The 22,991-nt window shown below is 35.6% G+C and overlaps 1 protein-coding gene across 1 annotated transcript in view; it reads left to right on the forward strand.

The window, feature by feature from the left end:
* Positions 1-21,885, forward strand: part of MEOX2 (mesenchyme homeobox 2) — a 52,904-nt gene extending 31,019 nt beyond the window's left edge. Inside the window, exons 2-3 of the mRNA XM_021538313.2 lie at positions 8,083-8,255; positions 20,581-21,885. Coding sequence (XP_021393988.1) covers positions 8,083-8,255; positions 20,581-20,805 — 398 coding nt within the window. The 3' untranslated portion in view covers positions 20,806-21,885. The remainder of the gene's footprint in view (positions 1-8,082; positions 8,256-20,580) is intronic.
* Positions 21,886-22,991: the final 1,106 nt, after the last annotated feature.

Raw genomic sequence — 22,991 nt, forward strand, 5'->3', positions numbered from 1 at the left:
TGTATATTTTGAATATATATATATATATAAAGGAGCCTAAGAAAATACTCTTCTTTATTCAACTGAAGATTTCTCATGATCCTGCACAAAGTAAACTAGTACTTACAATGGGAGCAAAACCAGCTCTGGTACCCTTGTGGTTGACAAGAAATTCCACTGAAATTCTTGAGCTTCTTCAGTTTGCTCACTGTAATTTGGGGAAGAACTTGGCCTATCCTAAGAAACTGGCCTAGATGGCACTAGGACATTTTTCTAGGGCATTTGCTCTAGTGAAGGTACATCTCATGGCACAACGATGAGGTCTTGCTGCGTCTCCCCCTCGAATCCACGGGAACAGATCCCCTGTGGAGCCCGGCCAGCTGGGCAGCGGGGCGAGGCGGGCAGAGGGAAGGAACTTCTCCTTGGATCCCGGGGCTTGGAGAAGCTCCCTCGTGAGTCCAAAGACGAGCTGGTCCCACAAGCAAAGGAAAGAGGCGCTCTCCCTCAGGATTAGTTCCAAAGTTTAATGAGGGCCTGGAGAGACCCCGAGCAAGAGAGAGAGGGCCCCGCCCAGATCAGCCCATACAGGGGGCAGGAAACCCGAGCAGGCAATGGGGAAGGACATGGGAGCGGCTCTCGGGGGCAAGGCCTCAGAGTGACCCCTGAGGAGGGGTGGGGAGGAGCCCCAGCCAGGGTCCAGTTACCTGGTGACCCTGGGAGAAGGATCTGGACAAAGGGGAAGGGTCACCAGGTGATGGACACATCCCCTGGGAGGAGACAGGGGTATGGGTTGGGGTTTGATGGACATACAGATACTAATGGGAAAGCTGGCATGGACAAACAAGTACAAAGAGGGGATGTGGAGGGACAAACCATTATGAGGGGATATACAGTGCAAACACAGCTCTACAAGGTCTGTTGCAAGACCTACAAGAATTACTAAAAATTCTGTTTTTTATTTTTTCTAATGTAAGGTCTTGTGTGTGAGGGAGGAGTGGAGGCAATGGCACTGCCTATCTTGAACACATCAACTTTGGAAGATCTCTAGGCTATACACTTAGTGAAGCCTGTAATCAAATTGCACCTTGATTTCTGCAAACTATGGATAATGTGAATAATGTGTAAAAAAAATTAAGCCTGTTTGCTTATAGGTAAAACACAATTGTTTATTAGAACTATATGTTAAATTTCATAATGCAGATTTATTATAGTGGTAGCAGAAAATTAAATAATTGACAGCTTTCCATGGAGTAACTAAGTAACCACATTAAAATGTTTTACTCACTGATTCAAAGGATAGTATCCACAAGGTCTGCACTTTCCAAGCAACAGAATTATTATCAAGTGCTGGCTGCTATTTGGGAAGCAAACATGGCTAGTTTTGCATTGGAATGTCCTGCTCCTTAAATATAAGGGACTTTTAATGCTGATGTGATAGCACAAAAAACTAATGGCTATTTATATAAAGAAGTTACTATATAAAAAAAGGTTTGTAAAATGCATCACTTGATGTATGTTCCCATCATGCTGTGATTTGGATTCTAATACATTAACAGTGGCAGCCTGGCTTTGCAGAGAAAAAAGATAACGTAATTTTTTTTATGATGTTTAAATTCTATGTAGCACATACAGGAAGTGTAGTGGTATATTCTGGTATATTACTGGTGTCTTTCTTAGCAGCAAGTCTCTGCAACGTTCCTTACCCACATGTCAATTTTTGCGGGCAATATCATAAGCTAGATGTATAGCATTTTATATGTCATAGAAAGTGGAGCAACCTCAACTACATTTTGCCTAAAGAAGCAAATCTACACATACGTGAGAGAAAGCATTTTCTCAAAAAATTTACTGGCCAAAGGATTAAATGATCCATAGTGCATTTTTTATCACTTAAGTATTTTTCCTTTAAAAAGGTTTTCCTTTTTTTTTTTTAGATGTGAGTTATGTATGGCTTTCTGAGTCCCAGGACACTGCTTAGTATTTTTGGCAGGACAAGGGTCTCTGATCGGCAAAGCTAAAGTAAAAACTACAACCTGTGATTTTAGGGAGATAAGACTTATTGAAAGGGGATTATCTAAGTAAGTTGTGTGTGTCTTACACTCATTTCTCTTCTCAAGCGACCACTTCCCTACAGTTTCTAGTGCTTTAGATCTTTCAAATACCATCTTGGCAGAGAAGATCTATTTTCCCAAGTATAACTTTTATACAATAATGTAGTGCCAAAAGGAATCTTTTAATGCCCCTTGGAGTTCTGATATAGCCACTCTCCAGGGAAGAACTTTCATCAGAATGATGAGAACCATGATGACTTTGGTATGCACAGTGTTTGGGCTGAGTTTGGTTGGTCTGGGTTTGGTTATTCTCCTCCTCTTGGTTGGAAAGAGAAATTATATAAACTTCTATCTCAGCTAGTGTTTTCTTCACTTGTTGATCTTTGTTCTAAAAAGTACAGAAAATCTTTTTGTTTAATTTAATAGGTAGATTTTACTCTGGAAGATTCACTCTTAATTTTTGGGGAGATGGTCCTGATAGGTCTCAACATCATTTAATGAAACTCCTCTGCATGAAAGCAAGTTATAAAACTCATTTGGTAAAAAGGAAAAATAAAGAGCACATGTTATTTGTTACTGCATATATGAGATGTATCTGCAGAGTGTACCTGCAAATGGTAATTGTCAATCCCAGCAGATAAAATGTCTTATTAAAATGCAGCTTGTAAAATTATTTTCAGAGAAATCCTGTGTCTCCTTTCCTATGATAAGCTGTGATTATACACACACTTTGGACAGAGATTAGTGTCTCCCACATGAAGATCTACTCACTCGATCACTACTATTCTCACTCATATGAGATAATACATGTGTTGTCTTCAATACCTGCACAGTTTGAAGAAGCAGTCACCTGTACATGCAATATGGTTGGAAGGTAGGAAAATATATTTTCAAGCAGAGGTGTCTTCAAGAACCTGCAGCATTAGCTGCTACAGTGTTATGAATCAATGTTTCCGATACTGCAGTATAATTCCTAGACTTTTATTTTCAGAAGGCAATAATAACAAAATGTTGGCAGCAACAGCCTGTAGGTAATGGTTTAGGACAGTATACAGTGTGTTTCAGAATCCCCACAGGTTTTGCTGAGCCAGGTCAGTGTTTATTTTGGGTGTGGATATGAGGCTGTTTTAAATTGTTAATTGTCACAGACTGTTAGAAACCATTAACTCAATAAGCAAACAAAATTTGCTTTCATTAGACTGAAAAGAAGGATTCATGTAGTTTTGACAACGTACTTGTGCTACTGTGCAGATTTGTCTACTTGCACATGCAGAGTTGTGAATTATGGAAATGATGATGTTGTCTGTTCCAATACTTAGTGAATTGCAGGTCCAGAAATACTTTTAATAACATTCTCAAAAGAGACACTCAGACTGAAGGTGTTCAGTGATTTGGAAGTATACTTTTTCACTAGGCAAAGTCTTTTAAGAACATTATTTAAATGACTGTGAAGAGAAGGGAAATTATGAAACAAAAATAGATTAATAAAGTCTGCAAAATTTGGTGCAAATAAGAATAGGTGCATCAAAGTAAACACAGATACATAGACTTATTTTTCGTTTTGTACAAATATTATACACAAAAGCAGGGAGTAAAGGTTTAATTTATGAACCTGCAAAGCAAAAAGCAGTGTTTTGGATACAGAATAAGTTTTCATACTAATTCTGAGCAACTTTGAATTGAATATTTAGAAAAAAAGTAATATAAAAACTTCTTAATATTCTGTATTAAATGTCAAAAATGTCTTGAGGCGACTGTTTCTTGGTAAATCTTGCTCTCACACGTAATTTCTGGCAAAAAAATAGGAACCATATGGACACCTTTGCACTATCTCCTTGCTACTTTTCCCTTAGTTAATATTGTTCATATGTCAAAAGAAAAATAAAAGTAAGCAATCATTTTGAATTTAATCATGTATCATTATTGTGTTATTTTGATTTTAGAAGGTTTTTTTACATATCAATTATTTAAACAAATGTCAAAGATTTATTTTTGAAAGAAATATTCTTTCATAAAACATTAAAATACTCAGAAGTAGCAAGATTTTTGCTTTTAATACTTTGCATAGATTGCTTCATTTCAAACTAGATACCTATGTAGTAGTTGTTATTGGCAAACACTTGATCACCATTTATAGGAAGATATGCAATTAAGGACAAATAATTTATCCAATTTCACTACAAATTAATAGTGAAATAAATTTAGAAAAAGTTTGCTAGTGCTGGGGTTTTTTAAGGGTAAGTGTTGGCAACTGTTAATGAAAGATGAAAACCTGAATATTGAGCAATAAAGGTGACATTTTTATGGCCTTTTTGTCAAAAATCATTAGTGGTTATTGTCACTACTCATACTCAGTGTCGATATTAGGATCTGAAAACATTCTGTAACTAACAATAGAACACTAGCAATCTGATTTATTTTTGAAAATTTTTTGTCTGGGTATTTACATTACTGGTATTAATTGAATGTTCATTTCTCTCTGAGAAATGAAGGTATGTCAGCTGTTGCACTAATCTAAGGAAAAAAATAGGGGCTTCTTACACATTTTACCTTTGATTCTGACCCTACCTGGTTACTAGCATATCTTTGTAACATAGATATCTCCTCTAGTCTCTTTCCATGTTCTGTGATTAGTCTTTTTTTTTTCCCTTAGGCATGTATCAGAAGTAAAATCATCAAAATTATCACTGTTCATATTCTACACACAGGAGTTTGATCCTGTGTTTGCTTGGCATGCTTCAGCTGTTGATGTAGAGAGAACGAAATAGAAACTCTGCTGGGATAATACAGATGTTTGGATTAAGAATAAACCATTCCTTAAAGTAAAGCAGAAGCAATTTTTGAGGGTGGGGAATAGTGTGATTAGGAATGATTTTTTTAAAAATAAATCTTGAGCTGTTATTAAATTTGGCAAAAATCTTAGTCTTCAAAGATTTGTGGAACAGCCATTTATAACTCTGAATGTCTTTCCAAACGGTACCTTCTTACATCAGTTACCAACAAGTATTTTTGTCTAACAGGAGATATTAAAGATGCTGCTTGTAGTTTTTGAAAAGTGATAAAAACAGTTCTAAGAAAAGGCATGACCTGTGTCCGTCAAAGCAGTGTTTAACTGCCTACATTACTTGACATCTAAAGAACAAAGGTTTCCAAAAGAGAGACAAATACCTGCATGTAGGCTACATCTTCTGAAAGTGTGCCAGAATTTGCCTGGCAGCAGGCGAAAGACAGACAATATAGATTACTGTATTTTTCATCAAGTGGTTAGTACCATCTGTATGTGTTTTATGTGTGCCTTTTGAGAGGCAAGTAGTCTAACTGAGTTCCCCCTAGGCTTTGTTCTCTGCCTCTACACCTACCACTTGGCATAAGATGTAGCCAGTAGAAGAAAACGAAGGTTCTTGGGACCTTTTTCTTGCCTTAGTTGCAACAGCTGCAAAACAGATGTAGGCAGATGTGAGTTCTGCCAAGAATCTCTTCCAAGTCTCCCACCCATTTTCCACCAAAGAGAAGCTAGTCAGGTGATATGAACAGAGTCTTGAAGGTCAGAAAGAAATGGGAGTTCCCAATCTTGGCTTTATAGAGACTGTAAAAAAAAAACAACAACCTATTAGTAAACCTTGATTCTTTCTCCTTGGGAATTAAAACAACCCCAAATTTTAAAACTAAAATTCCAAGCAGTACAACATCAATAGGATATAAAAAGCAGCTTTACATGAACCACAGCAACACTGCAGCAAGCAGGTCAGATGACAGCAAGAGACTCATGATCACCTAACTAGTATCGATTTAAGTCTCTTTTTAGATATATTTTCAATATCTCAAATGCATTAAGCAAAATACCATTGTCTTGCTGGCCATATTTTTGTTGAAACAGATTTCCTGGGGTTCCAGTTGCTCTGTTGCATTTACCTTGGTATTGAGAGGGAGTCAACCATTTGTACCTGTCCCAGGTTTCTGTGTAAATCTCCAACTTCTGCTTTCAGCAGAGTTACATTACTTTTATTTAAGGGCACAACCTCCAGTCAGAAAAACAGTGAGCCGTGGATCTTTCTTACAGCAAGTACTGACATGAGAAGATTTCTTGGCTCATGGCCTCACACAGGAACAGGGTGACCAGGACAGTTATAAGAGGACTTTAGAAATTACTTGCATAAAATTCATTCCTCTGTCATGCAGAACATAATGACTATGCACACCCATCTGCTTTCAAACCTGCATGAAACACATCTGGCAGTATAAGGATGGTAAACCAAAATGGCAAGAATGATTGAGGTATCTCTCTTCAGTGATTCAATGGAATGGGTATATACATGTTTAAGTATTTAAATTCAGGTGATCTACTAGTATTGGGACCTTGCAATGGGATGGCAGACAGAGAAATTTAAAGGCAAAAAACCAATGTGCATGTTACTGAAACATAAAAATGTGGAGAGAAGTTACAGTGACTCTAGTTTACCTAATAGTATAAAGGAAGAAATATGAATTTCTAGGTGTAAAGTAGTTTTGAAATATCAAGTTTTCTATGTTGAGTTTGGAAATAGACCTTGGCCTCAAACTACTGTCAATGGGTCTGCCATCTAATTTCCTACCCTACGAAATCCCTACTCCACTTGTGGCTGAACAACTCCCAGATACACTCAACAACTTTGGTGGATACCCTCAGAAATGCAGCCAGCACTACACTTCACATTTGAAGCAAAGTTCTGTGTGCCGTGTCAGCAAAAGTAGAGGTTTGGTGACATGCAGCCATTAGCTTTAAAATATTTTAAATTATTGACTATATCACTGAGTCAAGAATCAACAGTTCTCATAAAAAAAACCCAAAAAAAACCCCAAAGTTCCCTTCCAAGTAACAGAGTGACTGATAAAAAGTGAAAACATTCTTATACCTTTATAGAATGTAGATTTGAAACCAGACTCGCTGGCCAGTTGGACAGGCTCAGGCATGCCGATGATTCATCTGACACAGAGTCCCAGGGAGTGATTTTTTTGCACGCTAGTTCATTTGGATGTTGATGCACGTTTCTATTTAAATCAGCAGCTGAAGTGTGAATTAATCGGTGACATTTTTAAGATGGTTCTTGAGGCCAGAATTTGACTAATGATACTTGTACTGATCTCTTGCTAACTTTGGATTTATAGGTGTTGTATCATACCCAAACTTACAAATGTCTGGTCTTTTTTTTTTTTCTTTTTTCCTTGTTTTTTTTTTTTTTCCACTCTCTTTTTTTTTTTTTTCCTTATGATTTGAACATTCATTTATTTAAGCTGACTTCACTGACAACAATAGAATGACTGTCACTGACTTACTGAGTTCAGTAGTTTGGGTCAGGACCAAATATACCTGTTTCTGAGAGTAAAAAGAATTATGAGGATGATAATGAAACTTTCAGCAAAGCTCCTCTGATTGCAGCCAAAGTATTCCTTAAGTAATGAGCTTTGGTGGCAGCAAATTTCCTATACTGATTTAGCTGTGCCAAAAAGTTCCTACCTGCACCATAGCATGAGTTGAAGATCCCATGGGACATGGGATAGGATCAACTTCCTTTTGACGTGTGTTCAGTTTCCTGTGCATTGTCTGTAAGCTTTCCCTGAAAGTGTAACTGCATTAAACCCTAAAGTGTCTGCTGTAAAACAGCTTTGGCTTAAGGTATTAGTGAAATGATAGGGGAGAGAGATTCTTGAACTATTACTCATTATACAGTAATCAAATTATACATATCCTGTACTGGTTGGATGCACTGAGAGTTGCCAACAGTGGGAAGGAATTGAAGCTTTGGGGAAATTCTTCCAAGATTTGTTAGAAAATGAAACACTGCAAGGTTTTAAGATAGAGTTTGACGTGTGTCAACGTAAACAGCAGCTCAAGTCTGTCAAAATTACTTCTGTTTTCCTGATTTACAACAAAGAATCCATAGGAATGAAAACAAGGGTGTGTGTCATAGAGAAAATTTTGAAAAATTCAACTTTAGCATTTTGTTGTCTTTGGGCTTGTTTTCTATTTAGCTGTACACTTATCTTTACATCCATTTTTGCCTTTTTTTTTCAGATTCCCAAGAAGGAAACTACAAGACAGAGGTCAACAGTAAACCCAGGAAGGAAAGGACAGCTTTCACCAAGGAGCAAATCAGAGAGCTAGAAGCAGAATTTGCTCATCATAACTATTTGACCAGGCTGAGACGATATGAGATAGCAGTAAATCTTGACCTCACTGAAAGACAGGTACTGATGGAAAATAATGGACTTTAAATGTACCCAGTGATTAGTAGCGCCTCACAGTAAATCTCTTTATAATGCTAATATTTATGTTGATACATCAGATTGAATGTTTTTAGCAAAATTATATACATTTATTATCTCTCTGCTATGAAAGTATTTTATACTTTTATATGTACCAGTTACAGATTAATTTTATCTATTAGGCAGAGATGGAAGATAAAAGCATGAGTAATAGATCTGTTAGATGGATGCATGTCTTTTCTAATCTGTCCACACTGATTTCATTGAAGACGGGGTAGGTCCCAAACACTGTATGCACACGTTTTTGCCTGCATGCAACAAATATGAGCATCTTAGTTCAGTCTATTAAATTTATGCAGTGGCCATTAATGCAGGGTTTCTGAACATCCTGTTTCCAGATGGCAGCAAAAATGGGAGCGCCAGCAAAACTGGGATACAGGCATTTGAAACCCCTTTATCTTACCCTGCTCTGGGAAAGCAGAGGAGATGATGGAATTTCTTATCACTGTTATTGGTTTCCTGCTCACCAAACCCTGGTCCAGGAAACACTTCTGCATGTGCTAAAGTTTCATCATGCATGTTGTCACATTGATTTCTAATGGAAATATCCATGTTACACATGTATTAAAGTGTTTCGGGATCTCATCTCTATACACTAAATAGGTAGTGAAGTCACATTTCAAATAATAATTACATCAATGTACACATTTTGAAAATGTGTTTTAGTAAAGACATTTAGAATACTGGCCTCAAGTACATAAAATCTGTTTAAATATTTCCTACAGTTTTAATTTTAAAATAGAAAGCTTTTTGCCAACTGATAGTCAGTCATTCTTTCTTCAGGAATCAAAATGAGATTGAGGTATTGCTTTAGATGCAATCAGTAAGATGATGATATAGTCAAAAGTAGATATCAAAATACCATAATGATTGTGAATTTTACATATAAGAAGATTTGCAATTTTTTGAGTTTCATTAACACCTGCCATAGGTACATATATTGAATCCAGCAAACATCCAGCCTTTTCTAAAAAAAAAATTGAACACATTTTTTACTCACAAAAGCAAATGCAACAGCTTTTTGCTTTGAAAGCTTCTAGAAAATGGCTGTGCTTTCAAGCTTTTCAAGAAAAACACAGCAATTTCTTGTTTGATTTGACCACAGTGCCAGGTTTCACTGGGGTAATTTTAAGTTACTTAAGTACGGTAGTTACATTTGTGAAGCACATTATTTTGTATCAAACAATGGATAGACTTTTGCCTTTTTTCATTTCCACTGTCTGTGCTATTTAGACTCACACCTGATTTTGACAGCTAAGGGAGAAGGAATGATTTCTTGTCTAGGTGACAAAGTCAGATTCAGCATAAAACTGAACAATGATAAATACATTTTAAAAAAATATCTTATGTCTAGTTTTGAAAGGAATCAGGGATATATCCCTGTATTTAATAATGGTGAATTTGTCCTAGAATTTAAGTGTTGTTCCTAATAAATTCTATATTCTTTTCTGCAAAGATCATGTTGAGTAGTACAACTAAATAAAGAGACAGTTCACTATCCTGAATGGAATAGTTAATCTAAAAGCATTTAGCATACTGAAAAGGGACAGATAAATATTGAATATTGCTTCTGGAGGAGAAAACACAGTTCAGCTACATAAATACAGAGAATTTATTTAAGTCATGGCAGTATTTCTTCTCTCCAGCTGTCACAAAGCGTTAGTTTTAAGCATTCTGTGGATTATCATGATAATTTCTATAGCATTGTCATTTGTCTATTTAATTTTGTAATCTAATCCTTCTCTGCTTCCCCACATTATCAGAGAGGGACAACCGAGCTCCTAGAGATAACTCCCTTCCCTCCTTCCTTCCTTCCTTCCTGCCTTCCTGTTTAACACCACCTTAGAAAAGGAAAACATTAAGATTTTTAGCTTGATAGAATCCAATTCTCTATCTTCCCACAGTAAAATGGTCTGAGAAAAGGACGGGAAGAAACAAACAAACAAACAAAAAGCATAAAAGCTGTAATGTTAATCAAAAGTGAACACTGAGGGGAAATTCTGGACATATTTTTCAGTTTCTGAATCATACTAAGCCAAGTAATATTGTAAAGTAAAAATGTCTCTTTTAAACCAAATATATTGCTTTGATAGAAAAATGGTGTAAATAGCATAGATCTGGGTATGGGTTTCCATGGTACATGGCAGACTTCAGAAGCTGCCATAAATCAAAAGATGGCTCGTCTTGCATACTTGTTTTAGATCAGTATTCCTCCAGCGACTTAAAAATGTACTTCAGGGTGAGCATGGTGTGACATTAATACTTCTTTTCTCTCCAGTTAAGACAGAGAACTCTCCTCAGAACCTGTCTTTACATCATTACCAAAATGTCATTACCAAAATGAATCATTACCCTTGAGTGAGGTAACAGCAATTATTTTCATTTTTACTAGCATTATTACTTGCTTTAGACTAGCTGTGCCTACAGAGGAGACCATATTTGATACCTACTTTAAACAGGTGCAAAAAAATTATCTAAAATATATTGATGGAATTACCTGCCATAGCTCCCATTTCCTATGAGGTAGCATTTTTAGAAAATTGCTGTTTGCAGAACCCCTTTTTTAAAGTATTTTTTCCCAAAGCTGCATTGCAAAAAACAATAGCTGATAGTTCCTTTGTTTGAAATATGTGAACACACAGCCTTGATCTCATCACATGCTGTAGACCTCTTGGTGTTGGGAGATTTCTTGGTCTCTCATGAAACACTGAATTTGCATACAGAGAATTGAAACTTCCTTGAGATAGTACAATGGCAAAATAGTAGCATTGGCTATTGGGTGAAATAATGTATTTGCCTGGAAAATAAATTTGAGAGCAGACCTAACCCCTGATGGAATTATTTGTTTAGCATTATTTTTTCACTAGGATTTTTTTAAAAAAAGACAAGTATATTATTCAGATAAAGAAGAACAGCAAGATAATCTGGGGAAAGTATTGTTTCATCATCTTAAGGCTACAAATTTCAATTATTCCCCAAGATGTGAGATAAATCATGTAGCCTATTATCTGAAAAAAATCTCTATCTTCCTCTTGACTATAGTGATAATTTCTACCATATGCCACAGATTAAATGAGGCACTGACCAACTAACACTTCATAATTACCTTTCTGGCATTTAAACAAGCTGTAGAAAAAAACATATGTCTAACCATATTTAAAAAGCTATATAAGGGTATTAAAGTTTTCTGCAGTCATCAAAGTAAGGCTTCATTTGACTTTTGAATTAACTTACAAGATCAATTCAAACATAAATGACTCATGGAAGGCCATTTCACAAAAAAAAAAAAAAAAAGGAAAAAAAAAAAAAAGAAAAAAGAAAAAACCTCCTAACAACATGTGGCTCAGGAGAAGGAAGTAATCCTATCACTCCCTAAAAAGGAAACCTGAGTTACAAGACAGGAGGATGACATTAAATAAGTGCTTCAATTGCCTGGATATTAAGAGTGTACTTTGAGAGCATTATAAGCACATCTGGTGGTAGGATGGCTCTATTATGGTATTGTAAGAACTCCAGAAATATAGATACATATAATTCTTGCTCCCTCTCCTATAGAGTGCACTCACAATCCCAGATCAGGCAGCAGTTAATAATTTTCAGCTGGCAGGCCTCTATTATATTTTGAAGAGCTAGTTAGACTAAAAACTATCTGAGCTCCCTAGATATTTGTAACCTTGACAAACACATTCTTGGCTTTTTTGTACCTCCAGATAAACTTGGAGAAGGTTCCATGCAGACTTTTTAATATCTCACCGTGGGATGAGGGGAGGAAGCAGATGCACTGGGGTATCAGAGGAGTGGCAAAATGGACATTTTTATGGAGTTGATCCTGCCAAATATAGAAAGAGTAGGAGATCTTTCCATCTCACAAGATCTTTTTGCAATCAAAAGAGTAATGTTGCAGTTCTTCAGGCAAGCTAAGGTTACCGGAATAAACAGTCCAAATACGTAATGCTTCAGTTTGCCAACATAAACGGAAAATCCCACCTAGTCAGATTAAATTCTGCTGATGGCAATGATTTATTTCTTCTCAACTTTAATTTCCAATATCTTCCTAGAAGCTACCAATAATTTATAGAAGGCCTAAAGCCATTGATTTTGCACAGGCAAAAGACAAAATTTTGTCCAAATGAAGAATGCTTTTGCATCAAGTGTTTGGCTTCCATGCATATGGTACCAACATGGAATGAGTCACAAAGAAAGAACCTTTGTGATGCCTTTTTCCTGCCAGAAATGGAAACAAGCACCCCTATTATTTTAATTATACTTTGGTATGGTACCATAACCCACACTTGTTAAGACCATGCAAATACTACATGAAGTTTACCATTAGAGAATTTTTCTCCAGACCTGGTTACCTCAAAATTTCATCACAAGTGACTTTATAGAAATACTTCTCAGCATTACAAAGGTAAAGGGAGGCTAATCACTGCATTTTTTAGACTTCACTGGTAGAGTACCTTCACTTGGTCACTCAGGCCACAAGAAAAAAAGGAAGATAAATATTCCTCCATCATGGGTTTGTCTTGCATAGCCTCTGGAAGTGTAAATGTCTCTTTATGCATTAATTGGCATAACTAATTTTCTACTTTAGGAAGTGAGTTTTCTGATGTTAGGTGGTGAATATTTTCAAACAAAAATCAAACAAAATCAAACTGTATTGATAGGACAGGCTTGACCATATCTGTCTGTCATGCTGTAACATCTTTGAAAGGCAGCTGCTCATTCCACACTTGCATGTGTTAAGCACACTCTATCCACACTGTAATAATGAGTCTGTGTGGCTTGAAATCCTTTAGATTTTTTGTTTATTTAAAGTAACACTCTTAATAAAATAAAACTTTAATATTTGTCTTGACCAACATAAATACCAGCAGTAAGAGTTACTGTGCTACCTCAGTTCTTTCTCAGGAAAGAATGCAGCTAGAAAACTTAGTTAGAATTAGCACATAATTTTGATTTTTATGATAATTCTTTTTGAAAGATCACATGGCAAAAATTCAATCAGCATATTTAGTTTGCAGTATTGATTGAATTCAAACAAGCAATTCATATTCAAAGACTGAAGAACTTTAAGCTGATAGTTGTGAATGGACCTTACACCTGTAGAGAAACTCCATGAGGTTCTGGGTGGGGAGAAGCCTCTGCCTGTGCCAAGAAGCTAATATTGATATAGACAGGAACATTAGCAGCTCATACAGCTGCTTTTACAAAGTGTGTGAGGCACTGCCATTACCTACCCCTGGTCTTTCTTAGACTCAAGTTGAGAAAGATGTGGCTTCTTCTACCACCTCTTTAGGGAGAGAGGAACTTATAAATCTGTAATTTGTAATCACTTTAAGAAATAGAAGAATTCAGTGGAGAACAAATTATTTTGCAGAGTTAAAAATGAACATGTAGAATAAAGGAGGTATTTTTTTATGCAGGCCATTGAGAAATGTTGATCTGTGTAAAATGGGTGCAAAGTGATGAACATTACCTTTTTTATTATTATGAAGTAAAATACTCTACATGTGAGTAATTCATGAAAGCAAATGCCTACACAAAGAAGAGGAAAGTTTAGCTAAAGGTCATCTTCCCCACAAATTAGTTTTGCACAATTTTTTATGTAGAATTGGAATCACATGATCATAAAATTGTTTGGATTAGAGTGCCTTAAAGATCATCTTGTTCCAACTGCCCATGTGCAGGGAATATTTCACTAGAGCAAGTTGCTGAGATCCTCATCCATTCCAGTCTTGAACACTTGCAGGGATGGAAAGTTCACAACCTCTCTGGGCAATCTCAGCTCCACAGTAGAGAACTTCTTCCTAATATCTAGCCTAAACTTACACTCTTTCATCTTAAAACCATTCCCTCTTTTCCTATCAATATATGCGCTTACCAAAGTCCCTCTCTGTCTTTGTAAGCCCCCTTTAGGTACTATATATATGTAAAGGAAGGGATGAAAGTAGACTCTAAAAATTATAGGTAGAATAGGCCTCTAAAAATAATAGGTAGAAGAATAAGGAAGAAGGAGTTTTAGCAGCAGCCCCACAGATTTCCTTTCTTTGCTTTTAACCAAAAAAAGGAAAGACTAATTTTACAAAAAAATACATCCTTAGATTATGTAACCCAAGTCACTAGGAGAAAGATACTTGAAATAGTGTTTGTCTTTCTGCTTAAGATATGTTAACTCTGAAAACAACTTTAGAGAGGTTTTGATTCAGGAAGATTAGCTGCTTGATCATGAAATCAATTTTGAAGACCATTGGTTGAGAAGGCAACTGTTCTTTGGACGGAGTAGAGGGAGGTAAACTAAGTGCTTGAAAAGATTGCTGAAACTGGCATGAAGTACTGCTATTACTGCTGTCCTCTGAAATATAATGTCTATTCCATCCCTGTTTAAACGTGGGAGGTAGAAAGGAGAATGTATCACCTAAGCAGTACCAAAATCTCAACTGACTTTTATGTAACGATAAACCAGAACTCACTCCTACACCTTCCTGGGTGCCAAAAGCTCCAGCTGTCCTTTGTGCACCTGCCAAATCCTCCCCTTTTTCTCAACAGCTGCTGTAAAGTACTTGCACACATTCCGTGCAACATGAAGCAGATAATTTTAAATAAGTGAGTAGGTGACTTAAGTAATTTTAATCACAAGGTTCTGGTACCACTCCTTAATTTCCAAAGATAAGTCAATTTTCTTCAAGTGATGGATTTTTGGAATATTTTATAATGACTAAGAAGACATTTAATATTAAGATTTGTTTAAATTAGTTTTAAGCTCTAAAATATATTTGAGATTTTTATAAGAATTTCTTTGGAATATAAAATGGAATTTCTTCAAGTCATATTTTGTGAGCACTTACATTTATTCATAGGTTGTACACTTCTATTTACTTCTATAAGTTTCTGAATAAACTATTATTTTTAAATATTATCTGTATGCATGCAAAAAAGGCAAAATTCAGCTGTATAACACCAGGGATTTCTATAAATTTCAGGAGTTTGACTTTCCTTAAAACTTGGCAGCATAAATGTACTTTCTAAAAATAACAGGGATGTTTTCAAGGCCAAAGAAAGTTTAGAAGTAAACCTAATTTTTTTTTCTAATTTCGAAAAATCAGGGTTATTTTTTGTTATTAATATGTTTGTCAGTATCAGAGGAAAGTAAATTGAAATATTTAAAAATAATAAAAGCAAAAGGCTTGATTCTTTGGTCTTCATGACATATCATTTAGGTATATAAAAACATGGAATTTAGGATAGTGATGCAAAGACTCTTGCTTAGAAATATGGATCCCTTAAAGCAAAAGAATAGTTACAACTGGCACAGCAATCTTGTTTCTAATTTTTAAGGCTCTCCAGATATCAGGCCTCAAATTTTAATCTTGTTTGGGACTCATGCCACTAAAACCTGGAATAGAAAACTGGATTTTAGGAAAGCATTTTTCATTTCCAGAAAATAGCTTTTATAAAGAGAAAGCATTTTTTCTTAAAATAAGAAAGAAAACTGATAGTAGAACTGAGATAGTTTGAATTCAGTCATTACTTTTTCATTCAATTATTCTTAAAGCTAACATGACTGAAAGGCTCTGCTGAAGAAGGAGCATTAAATCAGTAGTTTAGGAAATATTTACATTTTGAATCAAAAGGAGTTTTTGATGTCCACATAAGGAAGTTATATTAAAGATACACATCCAACACAACCCATCGTGTGGCCCTTAAGACTACTAAGGACCTATATATCATAAGTATGCAATAATTATTTTGGCACTGGAGACACTAACAATGTCAACCTCATTGTTTGACTCCTCTCCTATGATTCCTACAGAGCAGACCTTAAAATAAATTGGTCACAGCAAAAACATTTATCTTGTAGATCAGGAGATACACAATGAGAAATAATTTAGTCATATCTAAAGTAACAGTCTAATCATCAGATGTGGATATGCAGATGCTAAACAACTTGTTGACTAAGGCAAAAGAAACAGGGCTTTCGTGCCAGTAAGCAGATGTGCTCAATAGACTGGCTCATAAGCACTGATTTAGAAACAGCTGTTAATGCTACCATCATCTTTAATGTAGCTCATTTCCCGCCACTTCCTTTGTTTTCTGTGCATACACATGCTTGTTCTATACAGTCAAGTTGTGCTAGTCAAAAGGTGGAGATGTGGGAGTGCATTTCAATAAACAGTAGGCAATCAGGACTTGATTCTAGGAGGTGGTGAGCATGGTCAGACCCTGCTGGAGCTAACTTAGCCTTTAAAAATAGCATTAAAAGCTTTGTAAATCTTATTAAGTTTGTCACAGTAGATTTTTAAACTTCTTTAAAGCATATAATTTTTTGAAAATGTAAATGTCACTACTAGTTCTTTCACTGGGGAAAATTTCGAAAAAGTTTCAAGTTCACTTTAGTAAAGATTTTTTCTCTCTATCTTTTTTAAATTTTAATTTATTTTTCTTTCATTCAGTCACTGTCACTCGATCTATTCTATTCTATTCTATTCTATTCTATTCTATTCTATTCTACTTCTTTTATTTTCTGTCTTCTTTCTTTATCCTCTCTCCTTCATGTTTCTCAGGGTGTTTTGTTTTGATTCATGTTCTTTGGAAGACCTGAAAGATTTAAATGAGTTGTGTGTTTAAAAAGCATGTTTTTCCATGAACCAAGATAAACTGATGCTCTGAATTACTTCACACAAAGTTTGCTTCACTTCCTTTCCATTACTAAAATATCGATGGATCACATATCAGTAACAATTATACCCTCTATAACTGACCTTTAGTTCTAAAGGAAGTTCAGAATTCCAATATCTAAATTTGATCTCTAGAGGAAATAACAAGTGAAGTACCTGTCTCATATTATTAGCACATGAGCATTAAAGTCTTCATTTAGAGTCTATTGAGCTGTATGAAAAAACTCACATTGACATTAATGTACTTTGGATCAGATCAAAAGTGGACTTCAATACTTCATAATGGAGGACATAAATAAATATATAGTAAAAAATATTCTGTATATGTATAATGCATTCCCTTATATAAGATCCTGCTGTACATTAACACAGCAAATAGCATAGAAATAAACTTACAATATTTTCAATGATAAACGACTATAAATGATTTCTAGCTTTTGAGAATAATCTTTGACATACCAATAAGCCAATTTCTTATTTTATATTCTGTAAATAAAACAAATGCAGTTTATTTAAAGTAATGAACAACAACAACAAAAAAAAGCCTTTTTCCCCCCTTTTTAACATTGTTACCATTTTCTCTTTATGGGAAAGCTATATGTTTGTCAGTAGTATATTTCCTCCTACGAGATTGTTAAGGTTACTTTCTTCCTTCTACACTCAAGAGAGTGCATGCAAAGGTAGCTGGAGTCATTCCAGCCCAGCTTCTCCAAATGCCATGTTTCCCATGCATGCAGACATATGCATGCTGGAATATGCAAATGTATCTTGTATTCATTCTTGAAAAGGGAAGTCATCATTCCTTAACTGATTTATATCAACTAAGATGCAGATGCTGGTCTCTACTAATCCCTGGTGGTGGCACTTTAAGGCATGATCTTATGAACTGATCTGGAGGTTGGTGATCTGAGTGAAGAAGTACTCCTCAGCCTGGATTCAGTTACCCATTACCTGGAAGTTGGGGTCAATCTTTTGGGTTTAATGCTCAAGGAGACAGACTCCTCATAACTCTGCTGTTGTCAATGGCCTGAATTATAATAAGCAGAACGAAAATGTATTGTCATAAAAAATGAAAACCAGAATAAATTATTTAATGACAGTAGAAAACAGTCAAAAAATGTAAACTTAGCAGATGTGAGAATTAGTTTTGTTTGTGATAGAACAGAAATGAGCATCTATAATAGAAGCCAGGCAGTAATCATCCTATCCTGTTTACTCCTGTCCCACCCAGGACAGTGTCTGACTGCTCACAGGAGTATTAGTTTCAGTTTCTCATCCACAAATGAATTGACCACATCCAGAAGGCCTGGATGTCACCTGTTCCAGTTGTTCTCCTCTCAAGTTAAAGTAGGTTGCCTCCAGGCTGTGCACTAAAACTTTTACTTCAAATGCATCATTTTCATTTTTCTTGAAACTATGTTTTCTGTATATTATTACTCTGTTCTATGCTTTGAGTCATGTGAATTATTCTGTGAATATTCAAGGACATAAAAATATCCAGAGAATTCCTTGGACCTTTTAACAACTACTTCAATCCTGTAATTTCTTCTTACAAAAGAAAATTATCTTGGCCCTTAATTCATAAGAAGCTTGATAATATCCTGTGATAATTAGGTCCAATCCAAAGTGTATTATTTTTGAAGTTCAGATAATGATTGCAGTTGCATCTACTGCACTATCTGGCACAAGTAGAGTGGTGTCTTTTGCAAGGGAAACTTCACTGTTAAAAAAAATCCCAAAAATTAAACAAAATAACATTATCACTTCTCCCATAAAGCTGCCAATGCTGTACCCTTTTAAACATGTTATTTCCACGGACACTTCTGGTACCAGTCCTAAGTATGGTAATTTCCAATACCACAGCAGCCAGTAATAAATACCTTCCTTTTTACACATTTTTCACTTTGCAAGCTAGACTTTTTTGGCTCTGATGAGTTGACTAGAGGAAAAGATGTGCTCTACTTTAAGGCTCTTAACTAACCTGGAATATTTTTTCTCTGTTCCCAAGTGATTTGCTTTAACAGCTCACTTTGGCTTTAACAGGAATATAGAGTATTAAAAAAAATAAATAATCTCTCTTCCTTCCTATATACTTATACAAAGATAGTGATGCTATCTATCAGTCAATTGTAGTAAAATTTTAATGTAAAATTCAAAGTGATAGTAAAGGTTAAAAACTGTGAGGTTTCCTGGATGTGTAAGACAGATTCAGCAAAACAGCATTTTTGTGGCTCTATTACTCATGTTGTACAATATGTCCTGCTGTGCCTGTTGCTTGCTGATTCTTTTAAAACTCTGAAGCACATTCTGCTAAACACAGCAGAGGCTATACCATCATTGCAAGCGTTCTTGCTTTTTTTCCAAGTTCAGTGTTGCAGGCATTGTTTATTTTTCTATCTATGGAACCTTCTTCATCTGAAGAGCTGCACACACACACACACACACACACACACACACACACACGAGATTGTTCAGCAACATTAACTCTAAATTAATCAAACCTAACAGTATTCTCTTGATACTGTTTTCAGTGACAGTACTTGAAGCTGATCTGAAATCAGCCTTTAATCTGGTCTAATATATTTGACAGCTGCTATGCACATAATTTTTTTTTCCTTTACTTTTCTTTTGGCTATTGAAAAATATTGTGGTTTGCAGTGCAAATAATTTAGGTTTAGTTTTCCCTCATATATTTCCATACAGAGATGGGGAGGAGAGGAAATGGGTTTCAGCTGGAGTAAAATCTTGGGGTTTAATGTGACTTAAACACAGATACATTTTTAGTCTTCCATGTTATGAATTTCTTTTTCATTCTTATCTGAAATTATTTGCTAATTTTGACTCAAATTTATAAATTGCCTTCTGACTTTGGGGGAATTAATTTGTCTAAAAAATTTGATCAGGGTCTATGGTTAAATGTAGCAGAATAAAGGATCAGTTGACTAGAATAATTTGAATACATTTGTGAAATAGAAAGCGAAGTCTTAAGCTCTTATAGTAAGAAATTGTCTTTTAAATACTTCAGCAAGTTAAAAGAAGGCACCTTTAAAGCACTGCACCTGAAACTCATCACCAGCTTACAGGAACAAAGAAGAAAGCAATGCCAGCTTTTCAGGCAAGTTGCTTTGCAGAATAACTACCCTCTGATGAAGAGTTCTGTTACTCGAAATGGATGTTCTTTTGCACAGTCCCTTCATGGGAGACATTTTTCTTTTGTTTCTCTCCTTGACAAATGGCATTAATATGTTTTTCAAGAGTATGTTTTTTTTTTAATGCTTTCTAAAAGGCTCAGAGATGTTCCTACACAACTGTCTGTAGCAGATAGACCAGCTGTACCAGCTGTCTTCTTAAATGTAACCCCTTTTCCTCCCTTGCAGTCTTATCCCCAGTGTTCACATTCTATCCAAAACTGAATTGCCTGATCTTCAGGGAAAGCTTGCTAAGCTTTAGCATCCAGATAGAAAGGCACATTAGGAAAATACAATCCCCAAGTGCTGCGCTACAGGTAGGAATTAATTTTTACCTTCAGTGAGCCCTCTTTATTTACTTGTTTACTTTCTTCTGTGAAGGTAAAAGTTTGGTTCCAGAACAGACGGATGAAGTGGAAGCGTGTAAAAGGGGGCCAGCAAGGGGCAGCAGCCCGGGAGAAGGAACTGGTGAATGTGAAAAAGGGCACGCTGCTCCCCTCCGAGCTGTCCGGCATCGGCGCCGCTGGGCTCCAGCACACGGGGGACTCTCTAGCCAACGACGACAGCCACGACAGCGACCACAGCTCTGAGCACGCACACTTATGATACACAGAGTGTCCCAGCTCCGTTCTCAGGAAAGATGCTTTGCTGGCAAGCCTTACACAGGCATCGTTTACTTATGCAAGTGACTCTGGCAGTGATCTTTAAAGTTGTTATGGAAAATTCAGGCTTTTTGTGTCTGCTTTTCTTGATTCTTAGATGGTTTACAGTAAGTGCCATGTCTTAAAGGTGCCTCAAGAGTGGAGAAGTGGAAGACAAACTTACTTTGAACATTCCAGATTTGTTTGTCGTTTTTCTGACAGCGGGCAGGTATTTTTGCTTAAGCTTGCACTGAAAACTACATTGCTCTCAAAGACATTATATTCTGAAAACCACAGTGCCACAAAATCACTATCTAGTGGATAAGAAATGTATTTTAACTCTGTATATATTTACCTTACAGCATTTTCCTGTCTTCACTAATTTTTAGCAATGCATTCATATTAGCTGATGGCAATAGTCACTCATGACAATAAATGGCTTTTTGTCTCTATATCTTTGTTTTGTTTTACCAAAGACATACAATACATGCAGATACTTTTGTTCAAGTAGAGAACAATACGATAGTGTCTGCTAGGACACATCCTTGTATGACAGACAAAACAAACCTTATGTTGCATTTACTATCAACTGCTGCTAATAGGGTATTATTAAATTTACCTAGCTCCTCAATTCTTCCTATCTTTTAACTGCAAAAAGTGATTTTTACAATCATAAGGATAGTCCAGTAACCTGCCAAAAATGTCATGTTCCGCTCATGCTCAGTGGAAACTTTCCAAAGGATTATTTGTCTCTGTCATAATTGAGTACATTGATAAATACTGAAACTCTACAGAAATGTTGTTGCTTCATGTTCAGTTTGAAAAAAACAGCAGATAAACTGAAAGCTATTATCAACTCTTTATGTTGGTAGAAATCAAAATATGAAGGTAACTCTATATTGTGTCCCATGAGTAAAATCAAGACATATTTTCTGTTATAAGCTTTTGTGTACATATAGGCAAATACCAAACCCCAAAATTTAATGCAAACTATTGATTGTACTTTGTAAAGAAATATGTTTAATAAATAATCCTTTTTAAATAATTCTGGTCTCTTTACAGTGATTTCATAGGACTCTAAAAGGGATTTCTGCCTAAGCAGCTCTGTCTCCTTTTGTGTCTTTTGGAACTTCATCTGGGGACAACACAAAGCTGTTTTCAAATTTAGGCTTTTAATCTTGGACAAACCTTCTACCTTGATCCATTTGGGAAACTCTTTCCTTTAGCAGGAAAAATTTAACTAGCAGCTAATGATGTCTTCAGCCAAAACCAACAAGAGTCTGTTCCACCATTTTTCCAGCTCTAGGGCAAATGTAAAGGGTTTTTTTGTAGAACTTGTTGAACTGGATGAAAGGCAATAAATATAAGGAAGGGATGCATACTTATATTAATCATGCCTTTGTTCTGTAAAGTTGTTTAATAGAAAAACCTCAAAGCATCTCCCCAAAAATTTAGAGATTAATTGGATTGGGTAGTGTAATAGAAGGAAGTGGGTGAAAGAAGAGGGAGCAAGAAATGTGCACATCCTAGCAAGTACTTGTGAGCATTCACTGAAACACTACTATGTGAAGCAGTAGAGCAGCATGAAAATTAAATGCAATCAAGAAATCTGTGTCTATTTTCTAAATCCTTTCCATTTAAGTTTGATCTTTCTTGTACATTAATTGTTATCATGACTATTTTAGTTTAAAATATCCAAATAATGGTTAATTAATTTCTTAAAAGACTTTAGACCATTTTATTGATTCCAACACTTAAGGGGCTTTGCATTTTTTTCTGATTTTTATCAAATGCCTTTGTCATACAAAAGTGCTGAGAACAGGAATGGGATAAGAGAAGTAAGCTAACTATTGTGAACACTTATATTTTTTGATTTTATATCTGGATGGGAAAAGTTTTTGGGTTTTCCAGGGGCTATTGGAACAGAAAAAAAATAAACTGATTCATACTAAAGCTTTTTACTCTTGGCTATTTTTTCCTTCCCCTTAAATGAAATATAACTACATTTCAAAATCAAAAATTACAACAGGAAGTTGAAAATAAGTACCTTTAATTTTCAAATGACACTTCTTAACCAGAGAGATTTAGTCAAATATAATGTGACTTGTTTTGCTACTAAAGGGGAGAGAATGTCTTCCAAGTACTGTTGGC

The sequence above is a fragment of the Lonchura striata genome, chromosome 1 (genome assembly GCF_046129695.1).
Source record: "Lonchura striata isolate bLonStr1 chromosome 1, bLonStr1.mat, whole genome shotgun sequence".
In the NCBI taxonomy this organism is placed as follows: domain Eukaryota; kingdom Metazoa; phylum Chordata; class Aves; order Passeriformes; family Estrildidae; genus Lonchura; species Lonchura striata.